The sequence below is a fragment of the Delphinapterus leucas genome, chromosome 9 (assembly GCF_059928025.1).
Source record: "Delphinapterus leucas isolate spDelLeu-1000000601 "Yukka" chromosome 9, BTC_Dleu_Yukka2, whole genome shotgun sequence".
In the NCBI taxonomy this organism is placed as follows: domain Eukaryota; kingdom Metazoa; phylum Chordata; class Mammalia; order Artiodactyla; family Monodontidae; genus Delphinapterus; species Delphinapterus leucas.
The window spans coordinates 27,128,752-27,148,995 of record NC_143137.1 but is presented as its reverse complement, the minus strand read 5'-3'; the positions used below and the strand labels follow the sequence as shown (position 1 = coordinate 27,148,995).

Genomic DNA, 20,244 nt, shown 5'->3' with positions numbered 1-20,244 from the left:
AAGATGAACCCCATGGATACCAAAATCCGAGGCTGCTCGAGTCCCTTATATAAAGTGGCAGTCCAGTGGTTAGGACTCTGTGGTTTCTCTGCCGAGGGCCTGGATTCGATTGCTGGTTGGGGAACTAAAACCCCACAAGCTGCACGGTGAGGCAAAAAATTTTAAATAAAAGTAAATAAATAAAATAAAATAATAAAAGTAAAGTCAAATAAAATAAAATTTAAAAATAAAATAAAATAAAATGTAGTAGTACAGGGAATAGAGTTGGCCCTTTGTCTTTAGAGGATGACATCTGCGGGAACAGAGAGCTGACTGTAGTGTTCCCCGTCAAACCAGTTTTTCTGTTGTTCTGCGTTCTGGAAAACAAAGTGATGAAAATGGAAAGTAAAAAGAAGGATGCTGAAAGGGCTCAGGTTGTGTGTAGAATTTCTCTTTGCTGGTGGTCTAACTGGCATAAACCTCATCAGGCTGTCCCAGACATGTTGGCTGTAAAACCGTGGGGCACTGGTACAGATCTAAAGCATTCATCGGGCTCAGAATCTACTTGAACTTTCTAAACATCTTGAGGCAACAGGTCCTTATAAACATGTTCCATAGGGGCCAGAGGCATTCATGCATGAACAAAGCAAGACCACTTACAGAAGAGAATCCATTTACAGGTGGCTTGTAAAGTGGTTGCAATTCTAGGACTATGCTTATTAAGTTAGACTCTAATAATAATTTTTTAAGTTGGTTTTATTTTTTTAAAGATTTTTCTGATATGGACCATTTTTAAAGTCCTTATTGAATTTGTTACAATACTGCTTCTGGTTTTATGTTTTGGTTTTTTTGGCCATGAGGCATGTGGGATCTTAGCTCCCCGACCAGGGATAGAACCTGCACCCCCCCCCACCCCCGCCTTGGAAGGCGAAGCCTTAACCACTGGACCGCCAGGGAAGTCTCGACTCTCATAATTACTTAACTATTAATGTTAACTACATCACAACCTTCAGCAAATATCCATAGCAAAGTTCACAGGAGTCTTAAAAAGAAAAAAAATATTTTAAATTTCCATTTGAATGGGCTAGTATGGATTGAGCTTTAGCTGAGTATACAACTAAGATGTTGGCCTTTCTACATTTACATCCTTGCGCAATAAACAAAACCCAAATATGCTAAATATTTCATCAGCTTCTCCCTAACTACTTATCATCCTTCAAAATGGAGATTTGAATATACTTCTTAATTTTACTTGCTGCGTGTTTTCCCAATCCCATTCTTAAAACAAAAATCTGGCAGCAGACAAAAATCCTCCTTTCTGTTCTCTGCCTCCTTGGAGTCCCACTCTAGTTAAAAAAAAAAAAAAAAGAAAGAGAAGAAAAAGGAAAGGTTGCTTCTTTTTAGGCCCAGAAACTGATTTAAGAACCAGAATTGTCTTACAGACAACTACAGAATTGAGATATTATGAACAGCTTTGATGATTTGTTTCCCTACAGTTAATTGGACATAATGCCTTTTCCTTTCACTTGTTTCTTTCAACACCACAAATACTAAATATGTTTTATTTTCCTGTCCTTTTACAATAAGGGTGAAGTACATGCAACCAAATTAGAATCTCCCCTGTCTCACTAACAAGAAAACCAGGAAATTAGATTTAAAGTGTTCAGTTTGTCCTTGTACTCCTTGGAAGAACTCCTGGTCTTTACATTGACAGTACAGCTGTTGATTGGAAATTATACAGAAAGATTAATACATCCTCAAAGTAATTTTCTGTGAGGCCGTTGACTAAGGTTTTACAAAATACGTACGTTTATATAAAGGTAATGCCCATTTTACATATATAAGAAACGAATGAAAATAATTTGGATGTAGAATAAAAAGCTCAATTTCATTTCGACCCAATACTAAATGACAGGAGTGTCCTGTGACGACTGAATGCCTGGACAATGTAGGGTGGCCACCGTCACTGAGCCAGAATACTACCACATGCCTTAGAGTCAGAGGCTGGCTCCTCAAAGTAAGCCAGCTTTCCCGGGCAGATGACAACAGGATGTGCTGGAGGCTTCTATCAACACCCAGCTGACACGTGAGAAAGGGTGACATTTGTAGCCATAAATCTTTCAGAAACAAAGTAAATCTGCAATTTATCCACAATTTAAGGAAAATAGAGAAAACAAGGATAAAACAGTATTATGGTAATAAATGGGAAAGAGCAACTGACCTAGTAGCCGGATCTGGCTTCTAGTACCTAGCTTTCTAATGGGCTTCAGGCAAGGCCCTCAACTACCCTGGATACCCTCTCACCCAGGAAAGGAGAATAGGCTTGATATAACTCGATTGTCTCCAACTGTCTTTCAATTGTGAAGTTAAATATTTTACATTTCAGGAGGGAGGGAAGCTGACTGAACTGTTGTATTTTACAATACCTATCACATAGTTAATTTTAATAAACAGTTGTTTAAATAAGGTGATACTGATGCTTAAAAATTCTTAGACTTTTGGGCTTCCCTGGTGGCGCAGTGGTTGAGAGTCCGCCTGCCGATGCAGGGGACACGGGTTCGTGCCCCGGTCCAGGAGGATCCCACATGCCGCGGAGCTGCTAGGCCTGTGAGCCATGGCCGCTGAGCCTGCGCGTCTGGAGCCCGTGCTCCGCAACGGGAGAGGCCACAACAGTAAGAGGCCCGCGTACTGCAAAAACAAAAATCTTAGAATTTAGGCCTTGATGAAAGTCCTCACACATCTAGCAATAACTAAGATAAAACTGAATTTAGGTCAGGACACGCCAACCAATTCAAGGCAGAAAATGCCAACATGACACTTGGAACTTCAAGTTCCATAATGCAATTTGATACTGCTAAAGCTGTACTTCTTCTTAAATAAAAAAAATTTTTAAATCCTTAAATTTTTTTGGTTGTTAAAAAATTAAGGGGCTACTTCGATTTACTAGAAATTCCCCAATACACAAACATCTAAGCCAGAAACCACCCATAAGCTACTGTTACATTTTACTCAAAATAATTGTTATTCATATCTTGACTTGTCAATCGTGATGGTGGTACACATGACCAGTTTAGATATACACTGGACTTGTGTAAAAAGTAATACTATATGTGTATCAATAGTTAGTATGGCCATTGATATATATTAAAAAATGTTTTTTTAAGCTATGGTTGATTTATCTAGATTTTGTTCTAAAGCCAAAATTTGCAATGGGTTCCCTCATGGCAAGGGAGGATACCATGTATCACATATAGAAGTAAAGGCAGTCTTCGTATTAACTGCAAAGTAAGTTCCCCATCATATTCATAGCAGCCAAGTTATTACGCCTTTTTCCAGCGGCTTCACTAAAAGCAAAGTTAAAAAAACAATCTATGAATAAAAGAACAAGTGATTACAAAGAGTATGCTGTGTTGTGGAGGTATGATGTGACAATGTCAGTAAGATAGGTGTGCAAAATAAAATTTCTCAACTTTTCCATAAATAATTTTCTATTGTACTATAAATAGGCCTTATCTCTATAGCTGTCCTTTAAGAACTCCCTTTCTAAAGCAGAGTAAGTTGTTTCAGGAATTTCTTCACTGATTAGATTAATATAATGCGACAAGGGCAATTCTGAGGCACTTCCCTCTTTAAAAAAATTTTTAAGAAACAAAATTTGTAATAGGAAATATCATTATGGAAACGTTTAAATTTGACTAACACTCTTAGAAGGCATTTTTGTAGCATCCTACACGCTGGATTCCGTAACTCAGTTTAATCTTTAGACACCCACTTGTGCCAGGGCCAGGAGAACAGAAAATTCTATTTATCAAAAACTGAATTTCCTATTTAAAAGGAAGCACCATGTTTGAAACCATTTACTAAAAGCTATTTAAGTCCCACATGAACTTTATATTTGGTTTCTACTGCAACTACCAGTAAACTCCACTATTACTCTGATTTAGGAAACTGCAACATTTTCGGTGTGCGAGAGTTCTGGTTTGACCTTGCAATGTGAATGCTCTGTGTACCACAGCAGTGGCTCCCAGGGGAACAGCTGAGCAGCCGTCACGTTTCCCAGAACAGGGTGTAACATTCTTTTGCTCACCATGTTTATTTAACGGCACGCTCCAACTCTCAGGGCATGCAGTGGGCTAAAACTTTCAACCCTTATTGTTCACTGCTATGAACCCGTTACTATACAGTTTAAGATTTTTTACCCATTTTAATCTCTTGACAATAAACAAATAAGAAACACACTATTTTATACTATTTGGGTCAAATTAATTTTATTATGCTCCATGATGAATTGCCACCAGTGCAACATCCTATTCACTATACATTTCAAAAAAATATTTCACATACTAAACAAAATTTCGGTTGATAAATGGAAGTGAATGATTGAGAGTCTTTATGAATCTCATACATACAGCATGTGGCTAGCTGAAACTATCACGCAGCATTCAGATATAAAAAGCCTCATGCTAGTTTGTTAAAGGCGAAGGCTGTCAGACAATCATTTAGCTGGAGCACACGTGGGAGGCCCTCAGGCTGTGCACAGGTGTAGTGCTGTCCACAACGCAAGGCAGTGGGGGACTGAAACATGCAACCTTTACGTCTAAAGCGGATTTAGTCTTCGTGGCTGGACGGAGCTCCACAGCTGCTGTGTTTCAACCAATAGCGACTCAGACTTTGTGCAACAACAACAAACAACAACAACAAAGTCTTTTACTTTTCCTTTAAGAAGAAAGAATAAACTCGATTATCACTGGCAAATTTTATACCCACCTGACGTATTTCAAATTGCGTTTCCAATTCAAAGAATTGATATCCTCTGCTCAGAGCAGCTCCTGATAAATCTTTATCATAACAAAGTCAGCGGGGAAACCCTGAATTCCTTGCCCCAAAGTTAACAGAGATCTTAAATTGGCATTACTTTAAAGATATTTCTAAGATATTTTAAAAATTCTGTATAATGTCTAAAACAAAAGAAAGGAACACGTTTATTATTACTTAAAATAATTACAATGTTCTATTTACCATTTGCACAAATTTCTAATTTTACTGGTTAGTAGTTGTCCAGCCTCATCCACACCAGACCCACAGAGCTCAAGCCACAATAAAAATGAGAGTAAGCAGAAAAAGGTTTCCAGCAGCAGAGGGCACTGTTTTTGCAAGAAACAAAAAGTCTAGAATCTTTCCCACGTTCTTAAATTATTCCTGCAAGGTAGGTAACATTCTTTGAATAACTTAACTGTTTTACTGCACCACTTACTGCTTTCAGCAAAACCTTTTAAATTATTTCTCATGATAACTAGACGCATGATCACTAGAGATTATGTGATAACTGGTTAAAATTCAAGCCACATCTTGCAGGTCCAGCCTGTCAAGATCATGCCAACACCAGATTTTGGTCGGTACAATTATAGACAGCTTAATTTTTAGTTGGATATTGTGACTATAGTAATGAAATACATTTGGAACTACATTCTGAGTATGACTCAATGTGAGAAAAATAGGTGTCTGTATGTAAATCAGATAATTTTTCTACCTAAACTTTAAAGTAGGTAGGTATGATAATTAATGCTATAAATATGAAACAACCACCTTTAGGCAGACTAGTGTATTGTAGAGAGGCATCGTATCATTTAGCATACATAACAAATGTGCAGGTTGTAAAGTTTTATTTGTTTTTTTTTTAAAATCTGTCATTCAGTTTTGTATTTCAAGAAATTTGACATTGGGACCACCAATCTTTTAAGAAAAATGTAACCCTTCACCTGACATTTGACAAAAATCTTGAGAAATTATCAAACTTAAAAAAAACAGCATAATAGTTTCATCATTACAGTGTATACCTTTGCCAAATAGGTAAGATTTTTATGTCTGGTATTTCTGAATACCTCAATCTATACAGACTGCAAAATAAAAATACTTAATTCCACACACTTTTATGATGTTCTGATTTTTACCATATATTTAACCAAATATTGAAGTAACCACAATGTATAGCCTCCTTCAGTTCATGTAGAACGAAATTATCTCCAAGATCCCCAAACCTTAACAACTTTTGTTTCAGAATAGTACCAAAAATATTTTTAAAATTTTTGCCTAAAAGAGCCTGCCACATTTGCTATAGCACAAAAATAACCTCAGTCAAGCATAGGTATGCAAGGGCTCCTTATGATTCCAGCCTCCAAATACCACACCTGTACAGTAACAGTCAATACTGCTGTAAGAGGTGTGTTACCATTTTCCCAACTAGCATCTCTGTAGTGATTTTACATAGCGCATATTGCTAAAATTTGAGAAACTGCATCAGTGTAGTGATGTCTAGAGAACTGTGCAATGTATCAGCTTCAACATTCATGTGGCATGTGTTCGAAATGAAGGGGCTAAATAAACTAAAGTTTGCATCACTTAAAAAAGAATGTAGTGCTATACTAGATTTTAATAAGAAAATTTAGGTACAGAAAAAGTAGGGTATGAAAATAGTGTTTTCCTTCTGGCATTATAACTAAATTACATTAAGGTTTTTGTCAGTCTCACATATAATATTTAAACTCCCTTGTTGATGGAATGAGAAATATTCACAAATTAAGTGAGCATCCTGGTGTAAACGTGCACACAGTAACAGGGAGTAGCTTTGCAGAGGATTATGACAAACCCTTACAGATTAAATGAGGTATTGCACAGATTAATAAAAAAAAGCAAAAAAGGCAACAAAAATATACAGCAAATTGGTAGAACATTTACATGATAATTTTACAGAATCCATAGACAGAAAGCAGTGTTTAGTATTTCACCTTAAAAATATATATATAATATATAGATCAGTCTTCCCATTCATCATCATCCTCAAAATCTTCTTCGTCATCTTCATCCTCATCTTCATCTAGAAGAGAATCATTAGTACAAACAATTAAAACATATGCATAAGTCAAATGACACTTCAGAATTCTTAGGGGACTTCTCTAATTATTCAGCTTCTAAAACACAAACCTCGAGGAATCTAGCTACTAAAATGGTTTAAAATGAATCAGTAAAATACATCTAAAGAGTATTTGATAGTAAGTTGAAGATTAGAACATGACTAAGAAGACTTGGGTCCTAGTTCCTAAGTATCTATGTAACCAGTTTCAACCTGTGTTTCTTTATATGTAAAATCACATTTGAGTTGATCTCTCTGAATTTTAGGCTCACATATTGCAAACCCAACAAAGGCCCCTTCAATGACTGTCTTTAAAGAAAAGTTGTAAAAAATATAACCAGCACATTGTTTGGCTACCAATTTTAATTATAATTCCAGTGACAGGTGGGAACGGCATCAGCACTAAGCCATAAAGGAAACGGAGTAGGCAGTCCCAGTACCTAATCTCCTCTTCTTCCCCCTATTCTCCCTTGAACCCACTGACACTGCTCTTTCCGGGTCACCGAGGACCTACCGTCGCTAAAGCTAAAGCTCAATTCTCTGTTCTCATTTTCCTGACCCATCACACCCACCTGACCCAGATGATCACTCCATCCTCCTTCAAACACTTCTTCATCTGACTTCTACGATACCACACTCTCCAGTGCTCCGAACCCATTAAACTTTCTCTTCTCCATTTATACCCACTTTGATGATCTCATCCAGTTCCATAACTTTAAATACCATGTATATCTTAATAACATGCAAATTTATATTAACCGTTCACATCTCTCCCCTGAATTCCAGACTCATAACCAAATGTCTACTCAAAATCTACTTTTAATTTTTTAATAAGTATCTCAAATTTAATATGTACAGAATCAAATTCCTAATCCTTCCTTTCCAACTTGCTACTCCTAAATCTTTCCCACTCTGTTAAAGAAAATTTCACTCTTTCAGCTGCTCAGTTCAAAAACCTCAGAGTTATCCATCACTCCTTTTTTTCCAAACCTCACTTCCAATCCATCAGCAAACCCAATGACCTCCATATTCAAAGTATAACTGGTATCCAACCACTTCTCAGGCGCTACCAACCTGATTCAAACCTGCATCATCTCTAGCTTGGATCACTGCCACTCCTCTGCTAAGAACCTTCCAGTGGCTTCCCATCACATTCATGGCTTCCAAAGCCTTACTCCTGACGCCCTGCCACCTCTCAAACTACATTCCTTCTTCTTTCTCCTGCTCTCTTATTCCAGCCCTACTGACCTTGATTGGCACTGTTCCTCAACCTCAGGAACTTTGTACCGGCTGTATGCACTTTCCTGTTTTCTACATGGTTTACTCCCTGAACTCCATCTGGTCTTTTCTCACATGACATCTTAGGTAGGTCTCATTATCCTATTTCAAAATGAGCTTCCCTCTCACGGCCTGTTAGTCCTTATATCTCCCTTTTCTGCTTAATTTCTGTCCTTAGTACATATCACCATTTAATATACATATTTTCTAATTTGTTTTATTTATTGTCTCTCTCTTTCTCACTAGAATGCATGGTCCATGAAGGCAGGAATTTTTGTTGTTTTGTTATTTTATTATTATTCCACAATAAATATTTGTGGACTGAATTAACCTATCCTATCTTTGTAACACGGTATGGAAATAAAAATGCCTATTTAAGAAAAACAAATGTTGCTAAAAGATCTTAGATACCCACATCCTTAAGGAGAAAGAAAGAGAAGGAAAATAACATTTACTGAACACCTACTATGTGCTAGGCAATCTGCTGGTTAGTTGCATATTAATTTACTTACTGTTCATATCAATCATCTGATTTATGAATTCTCTACATGTAACAAACTGGAGAATTGAGGTCCACCGCAGGGAGTAAGTAATAGATTTAATAAGAACAAAGATCTGCTTCTAGTACATCATGTTCTCCAGTAAACCTCAACCATCACATCAGCAAAACCCATATTCTTTCTCTCTTTTAAAAGTGATATTCATTTACGTGGTGGTGTACATATGTTTAATAACCTCAAATAAGTACTAGTTTATTCAAATACGCCTTTTAGGAAAAAAAAAAGAGGAAACAAAAAACTTTAGGATTCTTTACTAAACCCTAGAAACAGTATAAATTATCTCATTTCTCAGCCCCAACTCTTGCAAATCAGGGAAACCTAAATTTCTTATGTCACAAGAATGTCACAGGAATGAGATTCAGGACTCTCCAGCCTTGTTTACAAGTTGTTTGCCAGGCATTCTATTAGTATTTCTGGTTCAGGAAACAAAATTGTCATTTTGCTAAAGTTGTTCTTCCAATTTATGATTATGACAGTGGTGTCTTGACATCCATTAAGCTTCAAATAGACTAGTCACAGTTGCAACAACTTAAAATATATCCTAGAACCTACATCAATAAGTTATTCAATAGCAGGGGAAAATCTAGCAAAGATTGTGTCACAGAATAAAAAGAGAAGCAGAACTTCAAATTTATTAAATATATATATACACATGCAAATATACCTGAAGAATGAATGGCTTTGCTCCTTTTCTGCATCACTTCCATTAATGCACCTACAATTCCTGAAGTGGGTGCAGGTGTCGGTGGTGTAGACTCTGGGCCGTCAGATACCTTGGAAAGGAAAATCAGCAAAATTTAGTAACACATCCTTAGCAACAAATCTCTGTCTCCAGAAAATCTTTCTCTCTTAGAATCACTTTATTATTTTAAAACAAAACAAAACAAAAAAAGCAAACAATCAAGCCTAGAATAGGATTAACAAAATTAAGAAGAAAAAAAATTGCTGCCTTAAAATAATTCTCCAAGATACATTTCCCCTCCTTAATGTATAAGCCATTAATACATTTCCAAATTTAATATCTCCAAGATACATTTCCCCTCCTTAATGTATAAGCCATTAATACATTTCCAAATTTAATACAACAGTCAAACTTTTTCCTAAATAATACTTGCCCTTACAGCTGGGTTACTTCTGTTCATTCTAGTACACAAAGCCTTGGCTGATGAGAAACTTTAAAACGATTATAAAAGGACATCATTTTACAAAACTAAGGTAGTATTTAGATTCCTAAAGTTATGAGAGAAGAACATTTTAGGATATCTAAGAGCAATTAAAGAGACTTATGGTTTCCTAGAAAAACTCAGCTTTACTAATAGGCTTTATAACTTTAAATATTATACTTAATATAAAGTTATAATGTAAATATGTACAATATATAATATATATACTAGAATTCAAAATGAACCTTCCTTCTCATATCATGTAGGAGGAGGAGATCAGATGCGTAGCTTTCAAAATGTACCTCACAAGGCAACTAACTATCCCTAACTAAACTACTTTACCTAATATAAACTACATTTGGGGGAAAAAAATCAATATCAAAGGGTCTCATTAAAATCTAATTTCTATATAAAATAATCCCTGATTCCAACACTCATTAAAAAAGAGACTACAGGAAGTTTGTAGAGATTTAGAAAAAAAAAATACAATTTAGAAACTATCGCTGTATGCACTCTGACGAAAATGAGCAGTCGTTTATACAGAACAGTCATTTTGTTAACTTTGTCCCTGGGATGATACTGGTATAATTAAAAATGAAATAGCACAGCTATACTAAATAATTACACACACACACACACACACACACACACATAGTTGACCCTTGAACAACACGAGTTTGAACTGCATGGGTCCACTTATATGCAGATTATTTTCAACAAATATATTGGAAAACTTTTTAAAGATTTGCTACATTTGAAAAAACTTACAGATGAATCACACTGCCTAGAAGTATGGAAAAAATTAAGAAAAAGTTAGATATGTCATGATTGCATAAAACATATATACACATCTATTTTATCATTTACTACCATAAAATATATATAAATCTATTATAAAAAGATAGAATTTATTAAAGCTTATACACCGACTGTACACGGCACCATTCCCTGTTGAGAGAACTGTAAACAAACATAAAGATGCAGTTTTAAATCATAACTGCATAAGATTAACTGCAGTGCACATTGTACTACTGTAATAATTTTGTACCCACCTCCTATTGCTATTTCAGTATGCTCAAGTGTTGTGAGTATACGCTTAAAACTCCCTGTGATGTTATTAGTGTGAGCAGTTTGTCCCTCCAATAAATTGCGTATCACAGTAAAAAGTGATCTCTCGCAGTTCTCGTGTATTTTTCATTGTATTTAGTGCAATACTGCAAACCTTGACCAAAACCACAGGACCCATACTAAGCACCACTAGTAATGCGGAAGTGCTCCCAAGAAGCGGAGAAAAGTCATGACATTACAAGAAAAAGCTGAATTGTGTGATATGTATTGTAGACTGAGGGCTGCAGCTGCAGCTGCCCACTGTTTCAAGATAAATGAATCCGGCATTAAGGACCATAATAAAAAAAAGAACCAGAAACTCATGAAACCATCGCTGCAGCTACATCATCAGGTGCAAAAACCTTGCACTTTTTGTGAAATAACTTTATATCTCATATTGAAATGCAGCTTCCATGTGGATGCAGGATTGCTATAAGAAAGGCATACCTATAGACTCTAATGATTTGAGAAAAAGTGAAGTCATTACATGACAACTTAAATGAAAAGGAAGGTGAAGGATCTAAAGCTGGAAAATGTAATGCCAGCAAAGGACGGTTTGATAATTTTAGAAAGAGGTTTGGCTTTAAAAGAAAAGCAGCTTCTGCCGACCAAGAGGCAGCAGAGGAGTTCCCAGATGCCATTAAGAAAATAATAGAGGAGAAAGGATATCTGCCTGAATAGGTTTTAAATGTAGACGAAAGTGCCCTAGAAGTGCCCTGGAAGAAAAATGCCACAAAGGACACTTATAAGTAAGGAAGAGAAGCAAGCACCAGGATTGAGGAGGGATAGGTTAACTCTGCTGTTCTGTGCAAATGCAGTCAGGTTTACAATCAGGACTGCCCTTATCTATAAATTTGCTAACTCTTGTTGAAGGGAAAAGATAAACACCAGCTGCCAGTCTTTTTGGTTAGATGACAAAAAGGCCTGGACAAGGAGAACACTTTTTCTGAATTGGTTTCATCAATGCTTTGTCCCTGAAGTTAGGAGGTGCCTTGCCAGTAAGGGACCACCTTATAAAGTCCTTTTGATATTGGAGAGCGCTCAGGCCACCCAGAACCCCATGACTTCAACACCACAGTGGTCTACTTGCCCCCAACACAACATCTCTAATTCAGCCTCTAGATCAGGGGGTCATAAAGACCTTTAAGGCTCATTACACATGGTACTCTATGTGAAGAACTGTCAACTATAGAAGAGAACTCCGAGAGAGAGAACATCATGAAAGTCTGGAAGGATTACATCACTGAAGATGCCATTGTTCTTACAGAAAATGTGGTGAAAGCCATCAAGCCCGAAACAATAAATTCCTGCTGGAGAAACTGTGTCCAGATGTTCTATATGACTTCATAGGATTTACAACAGAGCCAAGCAAGGAAATCACGAAAGAGATCATTGATATGGCAAAAAAGGTGGCGGGGGGTGGTGGCAGTGGTGGTGAAGAGTTTCAAGATATGGATCTTGGAGAAATAAAAGAGCTAACAGATACCACACCAGAAAAATTAACAGAAGATGACTTGATGAAGATGAGTGTTTCCAAACCAGTGCCAGATGATGATGAAGAAAATGTAGAAGAAGCAGTGCCAGGAAGACAAATGGACATTACACAATCTGGAAGAAGGGTTCTCGGATTATTCAAGACTGCATTTGACTTCCTTTACAACATGGACCCTTCTATGATATGGGTACTAAAACTAAAACAAGGAATTATTGGGTTGGCCAAAAAGTTCCTTTGGTTTTCAAGTAAAAATAAAAGACACATTTTCATTTTCACCAAGCACTTTAGTGAACAATGTAGTCACCCTTCTGTTCCACTATCTTCTGCCACTTTTCAGGCAACATCGTAATTCCATCTTCTAAAAACTTTTTTTTTTTTTTGGCGGTACGCGGGCCTCTCACCGCTGTGGCCTCTCCCGTTGTGGAGCACAGGCTCCAGACGCGCAGGCCCAGCGGCCATGGCTCACGGGCCCAGCCGCTCCGCGGCATGTGGGAGCTTCCCCGACCAGGACACGAACCTGTGTCCCCTGCATCAGCAGGCGGACTCTCAACCACTGAGCCACCAGGGAAGCCCTTCTAAAAACTTTTTATCTTTTCGAGCAAAGAACTGTCCCAGGTGCCTTTTATAGTCTTCCAGGGAATTCAAATTTTTTTTCATTAAAAAAATTCTGTGAACACCGAAATAAATGGAAATCCGAAGGTGCAATGTCTGGTGAATATGCAGGATGAATCAGAACTTCCCAGCCAAGCTGTAACAGTTTTTGCCTGGTCATCAAAGAAACATGCAGTCTTGCATTATCCTGATGGAAGATGATGTGTTTTCTGTTGACTTAATTCCAGATGCTTTCGTCAAGGGCTGATTTCAGTTGGTCTAATTGGGAGCAGTACTTGCTGGAATTAATTGTTTGGCTTTCTGGAAGGAGCTCATAATAGAGGACTCCCTTCCAATCCCACCATATACACAACATCACCTTCTCTGGATGAAGACCGGCCTTTGGTGTGGTTGGTGGTCGTCCATTTCGCTTGCCCCACAATCTCCTCCATTCCACATTATTGTACAGTATCCACTTTTCGTTGCCCATCACAATTTGTTTGAAAAACGGAATGTTTTCGTTATGTTTCAGTAGAGAATTGCATGTGGAAATATGGTCAAGAAGGTTTTTTTCGCTTAACTTACGTTGAACCCAAACATCAAAGCGATGAACATAAACCAAGCTGGTGCAAATGATTTTCAACGCTTGATTTGGATATTTTGAGTATGTCGGCTATCTCAAGCGTGGTATAACACTGATTGTTCTCAATTAATGTCTTGACTTGATCGCTATCAACTTCAATTGGTCTCCCTGACCGTGGAGCATCATCCAGCGTGAAATCTCCGGCACGAAACTTCGCAAACCACTTTTGACACATTCTATCAGTCACAGCCCCTTCTCCATACGCTGTGCAAGTCCTTTTTTACGTTTCGGCTGTGTCTTTACCTTTCTTGAAATAATAAAGCATAATATGCTGAAAATGTTGTTTTTCTTTCATTTTCAATGTTAAAACGGCTACACAAAAATTCACCAATTTTTGGTAAGTTTTTTTTTTTTAATGCACGCTGATAAGACAGCTGTCACAATACAATCTAATAAAATTGTTTTGAATGAAGTTAAAGACAACCTAAGCACTACTAGAGCCATCTTACGGGAAAAACCGAACAAACTCTTTGGCCAACCCAGTATGATATAGTTCTATAAAATTAGTATGCCTGCCTCTCCTGCCTCCCCTTACCCCTCCCTCCACCTCTTCCATTGAGGCCACTCCTGAGACAGCAAGAAAGACCAACACCTCCTTTTCCTCCTCCTGCTCTTCAGCCTGCTCAACGTGACGACAACAAGGATGAAGCCCTTTACGATGACCTACTTCCACTTAATGAATAGTAATCATCATGCTGTACAGTTAATAAATTTCTCTGTTGTGTATGTGTGTCTGTGTGAAAATCTAATAAGTATATGGCAAGAACTGTATGAAATATTTTTGTGTCATCATCACCACCTAAGTATTCATCATGTAGAACACTGTGTGTAAGAGTTGAAGTGGATAGCCGCTCCTTACATAGGCGTAAGGTGAGGGATATTTAATATAAAATTAATGCTGTGTTAGTTTTCTTACTGTTTTACAACTTTGCCTTTGAAGAACTACATTACCATACAGTATGCCTCTCTCTCTCGTAACTGGAGAAACTGCGTATCTGCCTACCTTCACAGCCAAGTGGTTTTTGAAAAAAAATATAACAATGTTCCCAATACAGTATTATGAATATGACTGTACTAACATATGCCATAAAAATTTTATAGCGATTCATTCACTAGTATATAGGCTAGCTACTGTGAAGCAACCATATCGAATATGCTAGGCTACCATAAAGCAATCATATGGCTGCCTCTCCGTTAACGCTGCATGAATTATTATACGTGTAAATAAATATAAATTTCTCACATTCTTTTCATTTTTGATGTCTACTGTTAGTATTACATATAACATCTACAGTGTTTGTATTATATTAATAAGACAATATTGACCAAATTGATGTAGGTACTAACAGATAGATTATTCATCTTGTAAACAGATGATGTAAACTTACAGCATCGTTAAATACAGTTCAGTACTATAAATGTATTTTCTCTTCCTTATGATTTTCTTAATAACATTTCCCTTCTCTAGCTTACTTTGTTGTAAGAATACAGTATATAATACATATACAAAATATGTATTAAATTAACTGTTTATGTTATTGGTAAGGCTTCCAGTCAACAGTAGGCCACTAGTAATTAAGTTCTGGGGAGTCAAAAGTTATACACAGATTTGACTGCTCAGGGGGCTGGCACCCCTAACTCCCATTGCTGTCCAAGGGTCAACTTATGTATTTGAAATTCTAAAGTATATGACCCCATTAAAATCTGCTATTCACCTGGGCTGTGGTCATTTTGACAATAATTCCCCCCACCAACAACTATTCAAAGTTCTTCAACTGCTCCTGAGAAACCTGTAGTCTGAACTAAATGGGGAGAGGGAGCAGAGGTGATTGTTCACAGGCTGATCTAAGTATCATCCTGAATACATATTAAGAAAAGATGTAGACACATTTTAAAGAAGTTTCTTAAATCTGTGCTAGGTTGATGTTTAAATGATTTCATTCGATTAGCTGTGTTCCCTAGCCAACATTCTCTTCCTAGCTAAAGCTTCTGAGATTTAGTAAGTTATCATAATTCTCTACACATTGCAAAATAATTTTCAATTAAAATCTCCTTTCAGCTCCATTTACTTCATAGAAAAATCTACCATCCATAACCTGCCTGAAGCCCTGCAGAGCAAATGTTCCTCCTGGAACTGAGAGACCACACATAAAGGCCCAGAGGAAGCATGTGAATGTTAGCCAGGTTAGGCTCTAGGTCAGGGGTCAGGAAACTACTGCCATGGACCAAATCTAGCCTGTCCCCTGTTTTTGTATAACTTTTTTAAAGCTAAGAATGATTTTTTACACATTTTTAAATGGTTGAAAGAAAACAAAAGAAGAATATCTGTGATATGTGCAAATTACATGAAATTCAAATTTCAGTGTCCATAAATAAAGCTTTATAGAACACAATCATGCCCACTCACTTATGTGCTGTCTACAGCTGCTGCTTTTGTGGTATAATAGCAGAGTTGAGCAGCTGTTAACAGATACCATATGGCCTGCAAGCCTAAAATGTTTACTATCTGGTCCTTTAAAAAAAAAGTTTGCCAACCTCTGCTCTGGAAGATGGAACGATGACCTCAACCAATTCCGAGAATCCAAAATTATCTGTCACTATAGAAATTCTAATTAGAATTCTGAATTTTCTGTGGAGTCTGATTCTCTACTCATCTAAATTTCAGACACAGAAACTTTAAAATATGGTTTAGTTTTCATAAAGTTAATGGTTTGACTTTGCTAAAATGATTACAATTGGTTTCAACCGGGCTATTTTTACTTCTGTATAGTTTAATAAAGATTTTTCTTTAAATTAAAATTTATTTAAAAGTGTAGAACGACAGATTGCAAACATAGTGCAATATTCTTTATATGAAGTTCTAGAATAGGCAAACTAATCCTATGGTGATAGAAATCAGGTCAGTGATCCTTTCTGAGAAGGGAGAGGCATGAGGGAACTTTCTGGGGTGATATTTTGATACAGAAGTATGGACCACACAGGTAAAGGTATAAACTTATGCATTTTAGGGTATGTAAGGGTTGGAAAAACACACACCAAGAGAAAAAGTAAAAAAATTTTTTTCAAAGATGTCTTATAATTGCTTAAAAATTCCATTAAAACAGGCAGTCTAAACCGAAAGGAACAGATTACTTACAGATTTCAGCTGAATACCCTGCCGTATCTGGTCTAAAAGCGCATCCCTTCCAGAGCAGGACACCGGTCGACTGTTCTGTTCCACTTTTTTTAGCTGAGCACCCTCTCTGATTTGATCTAAAAGAGCTGCTTTGCTTCCTGCAGAAGTTGGAACCTGATGGTCACCATCGGAAGGGAGGCCGGGGGGAGGTGGCGGCCCCGGCGGCGGGGGAGGTGGAGGCGGCGGGGGCGGTGCCGCCGGCCCCGCCACCGACATTGGCGGAGGAGGTGGCGGCGGCCCGGAAGGCGCTGAGGAGGGAAGGGCCGGAGGAGGGGGGGGGTACATCCTGTTTGGCGGTGGCGGAGGCACCCCGACACCTGGCCTGGACGGAGGCGGCGGTGGCGGCGCAGCCGAGGGAGCTCTTGAAGGGGGAGGGGGAGGAGCCCCTCTTCCCCGGGCAGGAGGGGGAGGAGGGCCCGAGCTGTGCGGAGGCGGCGGGGGAGGAGGCGGCCCTCCCCGGGACGGTGGTGGAGGTGGTGGTGCTGCAATGAAAACAGAAAAAAAGAAAAGCATGCTTCCCGCCCCCCCCCCCCCCGGCAAACATGATACTGAAAAAGCGGCTCATTTCAACATGTATTAAAAAAAAACAATATGAGGGGGAAAAAAGAGGCCTCATCTTTGTATGTTACTTTACAAAGGTATCTGGGCACAGATGATATCTTACAACTCTGTTTGGGACTACTCGGCCTGAAGATCGCCTTCCTTGTCTATCCTGAAAAAATACTAGCTAAAATAGAATTTAGTTTTTAGGAATCAGCACCACTTATCAGGGTAAGGGGATAAACACATTTTTATGTAATAATAATAAAACTATAACAATGATATCAAACACTTTGGGCAATAAGCGACATTTTACATTTTCATAAAAATTAATGGATACCTTCCCTCTTTAAAGAATCAAGTATATTTAGTTGTTTTATAAAATTAATTTACATTCAGAATTAAATAGTTAATGTAGTATAATCTATTAGAATTTATTCAAGTTAATCTGAGCTAAACTCAAACTTTTTGACAATGTAAATCTTTGTCACCTAACTTACATTTGTAATTTATATTGTCCTACATTTTTACATGTATAGAACATATAATAATATATAATACAAGTTATGTAATAAATATATATTATAATGATATATAATACAATATATCATGTATATATTGTATCTGTTGTACTACATTAATAAAAGATGGTCAGCAATTCCAGTGATGGCATTAAGGGAGGCTGGTTGCTCAGCTGAAATGTTCAACTACTTATCCATTCACAAATTAACTGAGGATTTCTAAACACTGTAAAATTAAAGTTATTAATAAAATATTAACATTATCCTGGTAGTAATGACATACACATTCTTATTTTACTTAAGGGAATATGTAAGCTAAAATAGAGAAACAAATTCAAAGTACAAAATTTATTACATGACATGATTTTACCAACAGCATACACAAACTTACATAATAATGAACTTCATTATTTCTCCATTCATTTAAAGAGTGACTAGAAAAAATAACTATTTTTAGGAATAAAGAAATCCTAAAACCCATAACAGCTATTTGTATTTACTGGTACAAACTAATATATTATTGATGGATATTTCTACAATCTATATAATAAAAATACCTACCTTAATTTCAAATAATAATAGGCTCAGATGCTCAATAATGCAATGATACCAGAGAAGAAAAAGCCCCCCTCAGTTCAAAGGAAATCAAACATTATCTTCTGATTTTATCTGGGACTATCATGGGAAATACACTCTAAAATATGCTATCAAATATAGTCATAAACATTAGATGAAATATACGGAAAGGCCAAAGCTCACAAGGGTACTGTCTCCTGGCATAGAAACTTTTAAAACTGGAAATAATATATAGCTGCAAACAGGACAGTCATCCTACTTGGATACAGGCCATCACTGAGGGAAGTTCCTATGATTTACACTCAAGGCATACTGGAGATCTGGGTGTTGCAGCTAAGGTTCACCTAATTTTCTCACCAGATCCAAGGCAAGGAGATTTAAACTTGCTAAAACCAAATTCTTTTCCTAACATAATTTGTAATAACAGGGTAAAACCAAGAGGATATGGCATATGTATATTATGTACACTCCCTGAATAAGAGTACATCAAATCCTTCAAGCAGATACAAAGATTTCATTTTAATCAGCTGAGGTTTACATTTCAAAAAACAACGTTGTCTGAACTAGCATTTTTATGATTTAGTTGTTTGTTAATCAAGAGGAAAAGGACCCACTCTATTCTACTAGAAAAGGTATTAGTCCATCATTTCCTGTGGTTTCACAAGGACTCTGGAACCATAATCTTTTATATGTACAATGATGTATCTCTTCAATAGATAGATTTAAAGTTCTTTTGAACTGGGAATAAGCACATTTATTGGAATAATTTGGGATTCAGCTAATACCCATTCAAAGAGACAGTAAATTATTGTTCAGGCAAAGGGAGAGCCTTAATTGATAGTGAATAAATTATCAACTGCACCAAGTTTGGGTACAGCACAAGTTCAGCATTTCTATTATCTGAAAAGTGAGTGGAAACATCTCTATATTTTCATGAGGAAACATCTATTACCAACTTTCTATTTTTACAATCTGTATTATGCCTACATAAAAAAAGGAAAGTATGCAAAAGATATGCCACATCATACCAAGGTAAAAATGTGAAAGAATTAAAACAGGAGGAGAGGAGAGACGGCACGTTAGTTAGGTTCACATGCACAAAAATGTCTGCTGAGCAGATCACACACCACTGTGAGAAAGTCTGGTGGCCTACAGATTTTCAAAACTGAGTCACACAAACACCAGAATCAGAATGACAATGATAGTTCTTAGATATTTAATAAATACATAAAGTAAAAAGCATGACACAAAAGTTACACCAAATAAAACTGTTCTTACTATCAAAGCTTAGTTAGAAAAGAGGAAAGACTGAGGCTTATGGAAAAAACCCCGTCTTGATGCTGCACTATAAAGAAAAGTTGATATACTTAACTTTCAGATATTATTTCAGATCAAATTAATATTAAGAGTAATTGGTAGATAACTCTAGATATTTATTTAAGGGAATTATAAGCAGAAATTGTAAAATAATATAAATATAACTAATATTTAAAAGAAATGTAGTTTTATAGAATTCAGGAAACTACTCTCATGAAGATGAAGTAAACCAGGCAAGTATTATTCAAGACAAATTTAAACTTATGGGAATACTAACAACTCTCTGAGTAGTCATTTATAACTGCATGTTTGCTTATGTTTAGTCCTCCCCACTGCCCCAAATTAATGTAAAAATATAAGTATATTTTATGTAGGTTATTGAAATAATG

General features: G+C 36.9%; 1 protein-coding gene across 3 annotated transcripts in view; it reads right to left on the bottom strand.

Moving 5' to 3' along the window:
- Nucleotides 1-4,230: 4,230 nt before the first annotated feature.
- The window catches only part of WASL (WASP like actin nucleation promoting factor), a 66,232-nt gene continuing 50,218 nt past the window's right edge, over nucleotides 4,231-20,244 (bottom strand). The window contains exons 9-12 of one of the 3 annotated variants that reach the window (XM_089917452.1): nucleotides 16,863-17,383; nucleotides 9,392-9,500; nucleotides 6,765-6,853; nucleotides 4,231-4,695 (exon numbers count right to left, since the gene is read on the bottom strand). In XM_089917452.1, the coding sequence (XP_089773578.1) occupies nucleotides 6,792-6,853; nucleotides 9,392-9,500; nucleotides 16,863-17,383 (692 nt within the window). In that variant the 3' untranslated portion in view covers nucleotides 4,231-4,695; nucleotides 6,765-6,791. The other 2 variants (XM_089917451.1, XM_089917453.1) reach the window with 2 other exon arrangements.